The 10,984-nt window shown below is 48.8% G+C and overlaps 1 protein-coding gene across 1 annotated transcript in view; it reads left to right on the top strand.

Annotated features, from left to right (window-relative positions):
- Positions 1-7,012, top strand: part of LOC121551081 (C-type lectin domain family 19 member A-like) — an 8,093-nt gene extending 1,081 nt beyond the window's left edge. The window contains exons 2-5 of the mRNA XM_041863614.2: positions 2,488-2,665; positions 2,759-2,852; positions 4,789-4,921; positions 6,855-7,012. Of these exons, the coding sequence (XP_041719548.1) occupies positions 2,488-2,665; positions 2,759-2,852; positions 4,789-4,921; positions 6,855-6,931 (482 nt within the window). The 3' untranslated portion in view covers positions 6,932-7,012. The remainder of the gene's footprint in view (positions 1-2,487; positions 2,666-2,758; positions 2,853-4,788; positions 4,922-6,854) is intronic.
- The last annotated feature ends 3,972 nt before the right edge of the window (positions 7,013-10,984 follow it).

Consider the following 10,984-nt stretch of genomic DNA (forward strand, 5'->3'; position numbering starts at 1 on the left):
GAAATAATAGATTCCTCTCAGGAAAACAAGCAACATATACAATGACGACAAAGACAAATGACAGAGGGAGTATATATACAGTGATAGAGTGGGGGGGTGGGGTACTGTCACGACCTGACTCAGGGGACTTTTATATGTTGAGTCAGGGTGTGTATATTCTATGTTAGTATTTCTATGTTTCAGTCTAGGTGTTGTATATCTATGTTTGGCCGGGTGTGATTCCCAATCAGAGACAGCTGTCGCTCGTTGTCTCTGATTGGGGATTATACTTAGGCAGCCTGTTGGCACTCGTTAGTGGTGGGATCTTGTTCCGTGAGTAGGCTTGTTTTGTGCGTAGCCTTAGGACTTCACATTTCGTTGGTCTGTTGTTTTGTCGTGTGTTTATCATTTAAATAAACTTGTACGCATTTCACGCTGCGCCTTGGTCTGACCCGTCCTTCAACGAACGAGACAGAAGATACCACCAAACACGGACCAAGCAGCGTGTCCAGGAGCAAACACCCTGGACACAGGTGGGGAACATTTGGTCTTGGGAAGAGATATTTGCGGGGAGAGGACCCTGGGCGAAGAAGGAGGCCCAGGCAGGAGAGGAGCAACGGCAACACAGAAGTCGCCGGCCGAGGAGGAAGCCAGAGACGCAGCCCCAAGAAAATGTTTTGGGGGGGCTAAAGGAGTGGTCGGGGAGCGAGAGAGAAGAGCCCCGACCACTGCACCCGGTGGGTTTCCAGATTGAGTCCCTACGACCATGGGAGGAAGAGTGGGAACAGTATTATACTGAGGAGTCGGAGGATGACGACGACGATGAGTTTCTGTTCCCTAACTCGTGGGGGCTTCCGGAGGAGTCCTCACTGGAGGAGGAGTGCCGAGAGAGAGAGAAGGATCGGATCGGCAGGGTAAGAGAGGAGGCCACCATATTACGGGGGCTGATAGCTAGAATAGAGCGGGAGAGATCCATTCAAGAGGAGGCACTGCAAGAGGCTCGTAGGGAAAAGGAGGAAGTAGAGGCACGGAGAGAGGAGCTGGTTAGGCAGCATAAGGAGCGGGGGTTAATAAAGGAACCCAGGTATGCGGAGATACGCACTGTGTCACCAGTGCACCTTCCCAGTCCGGTCCGGCCCGTTCCTGCTCCTCGCACCAAGCCAGTGGTGCGTGTCGCCAGTCCGGCCCGGCCCGTTCCTGTTCCTCGCACCAGGCCAGTGGTGCGTGTTCCCAGTCCGGCCCGGCCTGTTCCTGCTCCTCGCACCAAGCCAGTGGTGCGTGTTCCCAGTCCGGCCCGGCCTGTTCCTGCTCCTCACACCAAGCCAGTGGTGCGTGTCGCCAGTCCGGCCCGGCCCGTTCCTGTTCCTCGCACCAGGCCAGTGGTGCGTGTTCCCAGTCCGGCCCGGCCTGTTCCTGCTCCTCGCACCAAGCCAGTGGTGCGTGTTCCCAGTCCGGCCCGGCCTGTTCCTGCTCCCCGCACCAAGCCAGTGGTGCGTGTCGCCAGTCCGGCCCGGCCTGTTCCTGCTCCTCACACCAAGCCAGTGGTGCATGTTCCCAGTCCGGCCCGGCCCGTTCCTGCTCATCGCACCAAGCCAGTGGTGCGTGTCGCCAGCCCGGCACGACCCGTGCCCGTTCCACTGGTGCCTGGTCCGGCACCGGTCAGCTGCTCCACTCAGGAGCCAGAGCAGTCCGCTCCACCGGGGTCCAGTCCAGCTCCGGTCAGCGGCTCCACTCTGGAGCCAGAGCAGTCCGCTCCACCGGTGTCCAGTCCAGCTCCGGTCAGCAGCTCCAGTCCGGAGCCTGAGCAGTCTGCTCCACCGGGGTCCAGTCCAGCTCTGGTCAGCGGCTCCAGTCCAGACCCAGACGTCAGCCCCTCTCCAGGTTCGGGGTCTCCCACACCAGGGTCCAGACAGGGCTTGGAGTATCGTGGGAGGAAGGAGAGGGGAAGCAGCGCGCTGAGGTCCAGACCAGACCAGGGGCGCAACAGGGAGGCGGAGAGTATGTGGTCGTCACGCCCGGAGCCAGATCCGCCTCCGAGGCGGAATGCCCACCCGGCCCCTACCCTGTTATGTAAAGGTTGTGCGGTCGGAGTCCGCACTTTGGGGGGGTACTGTCACGACCTGACTCAGGGGACTTTTATATGTTGAGTCAGGATGTGTATATTCTATGTTAGTATTTCTATGTTTCAGTCTAGGTGTTGTATATCTATGTTTGGCCGGGTGTGATTCCCAATCAGAGGCAGCTGTCGCTCGTTGTCTCTGATTGGGGATTATACTTAGGCAGCCTGTTGGCACTAGTTAGTTGTGGGATCTTGTTCCGTGAGTAGGCTTGTTTTGTGCGTAGCCTTAGGACTTCACGTTTCGTTGTTTTGTCGTGTGTTTATCATTTAAATAAACATGTACGCATTTCACGCTGCGCCTTGGTCTGACCCGTCCTTGAACGAACATGACAGATATAGAGTAACTGAAAGTCTACCCTCCCTCTCTCTCTCTCTCCTCCCTCCCCCAGCCTTCCCCCTCCAGTTGCCAGACCCAGGCCTTCCAGTCACCTGTCCGTTGTTCTGGACTGAGTTCGAAGGTCACTGCTACCGTTTCTTCCCCCTGAACAGGACCTGGGCAGAGGCTGACCTGTACTGTGCTGAATTCTCCAATGGCCTCAAGTCTGCCAAACTCACCTCCATACACAGGTGAGAGGGATACCTGTCCATATACACACACACACACACACGCACACACACACCTCTCTCTATCTCTAACTATCCATATGTCTGATTTTTCAGCTGGGAGGAGAATGTGTTTGTCTACGATCTTGTCAACAGCCGTATCCCAGGGATACCAACAGACATATGGATCGGCCTTCACGACAGGAGACAGGTAAGCACTGAGGGTTGAACAATTCCGGTATCTTTCCCAAAATTCCCAAGATTCTGGATTTCCTGCTTCTTCCCTCCCAATTCCGGGAATCTTCCGGAAGTTTTCCAGAAACCTTATTAAGCACCACTGCCAGGATAAGCGCTACCTCAAATGCGTGTTGTCGACAAGCACATTGTACTTTACTTTCTAAGGTAATTTACGCTTGAGCTGACATCTGCAGCAATTATCGTGAATTCAATCTCTGCTGATGTCTCCGCAGACGTTATTCCCTCGTAATTCAAGGAATCTTCCAACCAGGATTTTTAGAAAACCAGGACATTTTGGGAAAGTCACCGGAATTTTGCAACCCTACTTCTACTCAATGATTTATATATACACTAGATGACTGATGGGGGCGCTGTGTTGAAAACACTGTGCCTCCATCTCCGCACTAAAATATATTTTTGAGCTATAGAAATGCATTTATTAATGTCTACATTCGTTTTTGACACATTTATTCTATTAGAAACACCTTAATGCATACTTTTAAATTATATTGTGTGAGCTAAACATAAAAATGTAAAATCTTTTTTTTTATAAAAACATTTTCCTTCATGTAAACATTTTAGAGATTACTAATGTTAGTGTCCCCACACAACAACAAAAATACTTAAATACATGTCATTTTGTCTTTGAAACATTTAATTGAAATACTGTAGAATTCCATTAATTCCTACTGCTTCTTCTGGGGAGTGCCAATATGGCCGACTGGTTGCTTCAAAGCCTCTCAATGGCCAATACAATGCCATCAGCAATCCAGGGTTTATATACATCATTGGTTCTACTCCTTCTACATCTACCCAGCAAACCAAAATTGGTTCTGTGAAAGTTCCCAGAACATTCGTTAGGTTTGCGGCAAATGTTCTCATGAGAAAAAAACTGTTCAGTTGTGCTGATGATTTAGATAATGTTTGTATAAAACATTCGCCTGATGTTGCAAGAACGTTCCCACTCACATTTTGTTGTGGCAGTATGTTCTAAAAACAATGATTACATTACCTCGAAACCTAATGAGAACTATTGTGGAATTTTTGATTCCCACGGGGGGGGGGCAGTATGAAAAATTTATGCACTCACTAACTGTAAGTCGCTCTGGATAAGAGCATCTGCTAAATGACAAAAAATGTAAAATGTAGAACTTAATGGAAATCTAAGCTAATGTTCCCGGTTTCTCTAGATATGCTAACAGACCCCAGAGGGTTTACAGGGGGCCCGTCAGTCTAGCTCTATAGGAAGCCAGTGAGATGAGGCTGTCTGATGTAGATCTGAAAGGCTGGTTCATTAACACGCTGCTCATAAACCCCACTACAGAGGCACCGCGTCACCAAGCTAGAGCTGGAGAACCTAGACTTTAGCCTACGTCCCAAACGGCCACCCTATTCCCATAATGCACTACTGTTGACCAGAGGAGAGCCGGTCTCTGGTCAACAGTAGTGCGCTACAAAAGGGAATAAGGAGTGGTTTAGGACGCACCCTACTGACTCAGCCTTTAAACAGACATCATAAACTACTGACTCATCCTTTAAAGAGACATCATAAACTACTGACTCAGCCTTTAAACAGACATCATAAACTACTGACTCAGCCTTTAAACAGACATCATAAACTACTGACTCAGCCTTTATAGAGACATCATAAACTACTGACTCAGCCTTTAAACAGACATCATAAACTACTGTGCAACTCTGATGGGAACAGCTAACAGGACATACCTCTTATTTGCTTTCCAAATTGGTTAAAATTAGGTTACGGTTAGGAGTTAGGGTTGGGGTTAGGGTAAGAGTTAGGGTTAGGGTCAGGGTATAGGTAAGGGTCGGTTTTAGCTAAACTTCTGTTTTCATTAAGTAGTCTGCCCAAGTTGTTATTTTGTACCATGTCATACTGTTCCTGACCACAGGAGGGCACTCTGGAGTGGACCGACGGCAGTAACTATGAATACAGCTACTGGGATGGCAACCAGCCTGACGATGGCGTACACCGCATCCCTGAAGAGGAAGACTGTGTCGAGATCTGGTACAGGCAGAACAGCGGTGAGACACACACAGGAGCAAGAGGCATACACACAGTGTTTTACCTAATAAGACATGATTGAGCCAGGGGATGACCTAAAGGTGCTTAATAAGACATGATTGAGCCAGGGGATGACCTAAAGGTTCTTAATAAGACATGATTGAGCCAGGGGATGACCTAAAGGTTCTTAATAAGACATGATTGAGCCAGGGGATGACCTAAAGGTTCTTAATAAGACATGATTGAGCCAGGGGATGACCTAAATGTTCTTAATAAGACATGATTGAGCCAGGGGATGACCTAAATGTTCTTAATAAGACATGATTGAGCCAGGGGATGACCTAAAGGTGCTTAATAAGACATGATTGAGCCAGGGGATGACCTAAAGGTGCTTAATAAGACATGATTGAGCCAGGGGATGACCTAAAGGTGCTTAATATGATGATTGAGCCAGGGGATGACCTAAAGGTGCTTAATAAGACATGATTGAGCCAGGGGATGACCTAAAGGTTCTTTAATATGATGATTGAGCCAGGGGATGACCTAAAGGTGCTTAATAAGACATGATTGAGCCAGGGGATGACGTAAAGGTTCTTAATTGGTTGTTTTGAATGTGTTTCTCTGGTTTCTGTACAAGTATGTGTCCCTGCTCATCAAACACACACACAGAGGCTCAAAAGCACATGCAGGAATGCACACACACATATGCACAGGAAGCACGAACACACACATGTTCACAATCATACGCATAGCAGGGACACACACTAGTAAAGAAACTCAGAGAAACATGCCTGGCCATTAAAGAGCCTTTAGGCTATAACCCCCATCAGGCCTTGCTGTGACACCAGGCCTCTATAACCCCCATCAGGCCTTGCTGTAACACCAGACATCTATAACCCCATCAGGCCTTGCTGTGACACCAGACATCTATAACCCCATCAGGCCTTGCTGTGACACCAGACATCTATAACCCCATCAGGCCTTGCTGTGACACCAGGCCTCTAGAACCCCCATCAGGCCTTGCTGTGACACCAGGCCTCTATAACCCCATCAGGCCTTGCTGTGACACCAGGCCTCTATAACCCCATCAGGCCTTGCTGTGACACCAGGCCTCTAGAACCCCCATCAGGCCTTGCTGTGACACCAGACATCTATAACCCCATCAGGCCTTGCTGTGACACCAGGCCTCTATAACCCCATCAGGCCTTGCTGTGACACCAGGCCTCTATAACCCCATCAGGCCTTGCTGTGACACCAGGCCTCTATAACCCCATCAGGCCTTGCTGTGACACCAGGCCTCTAGAACCCCCATCAGGCCTTGCTGTAACACCAGACATCTATGTGGTCCTCTGTAGCTCAGCTGGTAGAGCACGGCGCTTGTAACGCCAAGGTAGTAGGTTCGATCCCCGGGACCACCCATACACAAAAATGTATGCACGCATGACTGTAAGTCGCTTTGGATAAAAGCGTCTGCTAAATGGCATATTATTATTATTATTATTATTATTATTATTATTATCTATAACCTCATCAGGCCTTGCTGTGACACCAGGCCTCTATAACCCCCATCAGGCCTTGCTGTGACACCAGGCCACTATAACCCCCATCAGGCCTTGCTGTGACACCAGGTCTCTATAACCAGTTAAGGCTGAATCACTCTCCAGTCTCCCTTGTTGGGTAATATACTGTGTGTATCATTAGGACAACTGGGTGCCAAAACAGACACCTGCGTAATGAGTCACACACACACACACACACACACACACACACACACGGACATTGCATACACACACTCATGGACGTCGTATAAACGGATTCAGAGACACACACTCGCTCACACACGTTGCAGGCACACACACACACACACACACACACGCCCGTAGCTGATGAGTCAGTCAGTGTGTTATAGTGTTGTTTTAGTCTCTAACAGCGCTGTGTGTGTGTTTCTAACAGCGCTGAGGTCCTGGAATGATAACAGCTGTAACAAAGCCTTTCCCTTCGTGTGCAAGATCCCCTCACTGGACAACTAGACCTCCAGGGTCCAACACACACACACACACAAACACACACACACTCTCTCACATATTTTTTACATTTACATTTTAGTCATTTAGCAGACGCTCTTATCCAGAGCGAATTACAGTTAGTGAGTGCATACATTATTTTTGTATTTTTCATACTGGCCCCCCGTGGGAATCGAACCCACAACCCTGGTGTTGCAAACGCCATGCTCTATCAACTGAGTGGGAGAGAGCGGGAGGAGGAGGAGGAGGAGAGAAGGAGGAGGAGGAGAAGAAGAGAGGAATACATGGGACTTATCATGTGAAGGCCAGTCATCAACCCTCCTTCCTTCCCTCCATCCATCCATCCTTTCTTCCATCCCTCCCTCCTTCCCTCCATCCCTCCTTCCTTCCCTCCTTCCCTCCATCCCTCCTTCCTTCCCTCCTTCCCTCCATCCCTCCTTCCTTCCCTCCTTCCTTCCCCTCCATCCCTCCTTCCTTCCCTCCATCCCTCCTTCCTTCCCTCCTTCCTTCCCTCCTTCCCTCCATCCCTCCCTCCATCCCTCCTTCCTTCCCTCCATCCTTTCTTCCATCCCTCCCTCCTTCCCTCCATCCCTCCTTCCTTCCCTCCTTCCCTCCATCCCTCCCTCCATCCATCCATCCTTTCTTCCATCCCTCCCTCCTTCCCCTCCATCCCTCCTTCCTTCCCTCCTTCCCTCCATCCCTCCTTCCTTCCCTCCTTCCCTCCATCCCTCCTTCCTTCCCTCCTTCCCTCCATCCCTCCTTCCTTCCCTCCTTCCCTCCATCCCTCCTTCCTTCCCTCCATCCCTCCTTCCTTCCCTCCTTCCTTCCCTCCTTCCCTCCATCCCTCCCTCCTTCCTTCCCTCCATCCTTTCTTCCATCCCTCCCTCCTTCCCTCCATCCCTCCTTCCTTCCCTCCTTCCCTCCATCCCTCCTTCCTTCCCTCCTTCCTTCCCTCCATCCCTCCTTCCTTCCCTCCATCCCTCCTTCCTTCCCTCCTTCCTTCCCTCCTTCCCTCCATCCCTCCCTCCATCCCTCCTTCCTTCCCTCCATCCTTTCTTCCATCCCTCCCTCCTTCCCTCCATCCCTCCTTCCTTCCCTCCTTCCCTCCATCCCTCCCTCCATCCATCCATCCTTTCTTCCATCCCTCCCTCCTTCCCTCCATCCCTCCTTCCTTCCCTCCTTCCCTCCATCCCTCCTTCCTTCCCTCCTTCCCTCCATCCCTCCTTCCTTCCCTCCTTCCCTCCATCCCTCCTTCCTTCCCTCCTTCCCTCCATCCCTCCTTCCTTCCCTCCATCCCTCCTTCCTTCCCTCCTTCCTTCCCTCCTTCCCTCCATCCCTCCCTCCTTCCTTCCCTCCATCCTTTCTTCCATCCCTCCCTCCTTCCCTCCATCCCTCCTTCCTTCCCTCCTTCCCTCCATCCCTCCCTCCATCCCTCCTTCCTTCCCTCCTTCCTTCCTTCCCTCCTTCCCTCCATCCCTCCCTCCATCCCTCCTTCCTTCCCTCCATCCTTTCTTCCATCCCTCCCTCCTTCCCTCCTTCCCTCCTTCCTTCCCTCCTTCCCTCCATCCCTCCTTCCTTCCCTCCATCGCTCCTTTACTGTTCTCTTCATAGAGTAGGTACAGTGGGGCAAAAAAGTATTTAGTCAGCCACCAATTGTGCAAGTTCTCCCACTTAAAAAGATGAGAGAGGCCTGTAATTTTCATCATAGGTACACGTCAACTATGACAGACAAATTGAGAAAAAAAAATCCAGAAAATCCCATTGTAGGATTTTTAATGAATTTATTTGCAAATTATGGTGGAAAATAAGTATTTGGTCACCTACAAACAAGCAAGATTTCTGGCTCTCACAGACCTGTAACTTCTTCTTTAAGAGGCTCCTCTGTCCTCCACTCGTTACCTGTATTAATGGCACCTGTTTGAACTTGTTATCAGTATAAAAGACACCTGTCCACAACCTCAAACAGTCACACTCCAAACTTCACAATGGCCAAGACCAAAGAGCTGTCAAAGGACACCAAAAACAAAATTGTAGACCTGCACCAGGCTGGGAAGACTGAATCTGCAACAGGTAAGCAGCTTGGTTTGAAGAAATCAACTGTGGGAGCAATTATTAGGAAATGGAAGACATACAAGACCACTGATAATCTCCCTCGATCTGGGGCTCCATGCAAGATCTCACCCCGTGGGGTCAAAAAGATCACAAGAACGGTGAGCAAAAATCCCAGAACCACACGGGGGGACCTAGTGAATGACCTGCTGAGAGCTGGGACCAAAGTAACAAAGCCAACCATCAGTAACACACTACGCCGCCAGGGACTCAAATCCTGCAGTGAGAGACGTGTCCCCCTGCTTAAGCCAGTACATGTCCAGGCCCGTCTGAAGTGCATTTGGATGATCCAGAAGAGGATTGGGAGAATGTCATATGGTCAGATGAAACCAAAATATAACTTTTTGGTAAAAACTCAACTCGTCATGTTTGGAGGACAAAGAATGCTGAGTTGCATCCAAAGAACACCATACCTACTGTGAAGCATGGGGTTGGAAACATCATGCTTTGGGGCTGTTTTTCTGCAAAGGGACCAGGACGACTGATCCGTGTAAAGGAAAGAATGAATGGGGCCATGTATCGTGAGATTTTGAGTGAAACCCTCCTTCCATCAGCAAGGGCATTGAAGATGAAACGTGGCTGGGTCTTTCAGCATGACAATGATCCCAAACACACCGCCCGGGCAACGAAGGAGTGGCTTCGTAAGAAGCATTTCAAGGTCCTGGAGTGGCCTAGCCAGTCTCCAGATCTCAACCCCATAGAAAATATTTGGAGGGAGTTGAAAGTCTGTGTTGCCCAGCGACAGCCCCCAAAACATCACTGCTCTAGAGGAGATCTGCATGGAGGAATGGGCCAAAATACCAGCAACAGTGTGTGAAAACCTTGTGAAGACTTACAGAAAACGTTTGACCTGTGTCATTGCCAACAAAGGGTATATAACAAAGTATTGAGAAACTTTTGTTATTGACCAAATACTTATTTTCCACCATCATATGCCAATAAATTCATAAAAAATCCTACAATGTGATTTTCTGGATTTTTTTTTCTATTTTTGTCTGTCATAGTTGACGTTTACCTATGATGAAAATTACAGGCCTCTCTCATCTTTTTAAGTGGGAGAACTTGCACAATTGGTGGCTGACTAAATACTTTTTTTCCCCACTGTATGTTGGAGAAGTTGGAGATGGAATAGTGTTCCATTTGGGAAGCGGCCGTTGCCTCAGCAGTCTGTTGCGTTCTCCTCCTCACCTCTTCACCCTGCATCCCTGTTACCACTAAGATACTTTGATGTTTTCTCAAGTCTCAAATGGAACCCTATTCCCTATGTAGGGCACTACTTTGTGCCAGAGCTCTATGTGGCTCAGGCCAACAGTAGTGTACTGTAAGGAGAATAGTGTGCTATTTGAGACAGTTTTTGTTGCTGTGTACGTGTGAATGTTTATATGTACTTGTAATGTAGTAAATGCAGGACCAGTTATCAAGATGTTGATCAATTCTTTAATACATTTAATTAAAAAAACAGACTGTGGTTGTTTTGTGTCTTGACTCTTGAGTCCCTTCTCCATCACACACGCAGCCTTAGCAACAACACATTTGGTAAATAGCCTTATACCAGGTAAAATATAGAACCACTAGGTAGTTACATAGGACTTAACACTGTTCTATTTTGCAAGTATTTACTAAAAAGACAAGAACACGCTGCTCTCGCCAGTACCACTTTAGTTTATTAAGCTAAGCAAATCCACTAAAAAGACAACAACACGCTGCTCTTGCCAGTACCACTTTAGTTCATTAAGCTAAGCAAGTCCACTAAAAAGACAACAACACGCTGCTCTTGCCAGTACCACTTTAGTTTATTAAGCTAATCAAATCCACTAAAAAGACAACAACACGCTGCTCTTGCCAGTACCACTTTAGTTCATTAAGCTAAGCAAGTCCACTAAAAAGACAACAACACGCTGCTCTTGCCAGTACCACTTTAGTTCATTAAGCTAAGCAAGTCCACTAAAA

The sequence above is a fragment of the Coregonus clupeaformis genome, chromosome 35 (genome assembly GCF_020615455.1).
Source record: "Coregonus clupeaformis isolate EN_2021a chromosome 35, ASM2061545v1, whole genome shotgun sequence".
Lineage (NCBI taxonomy): Eukaryota > Metazoa > Chordata > Actinopteri > Salmoniformes > Salmonidae > Coregonus > Coregonus clupeaformis.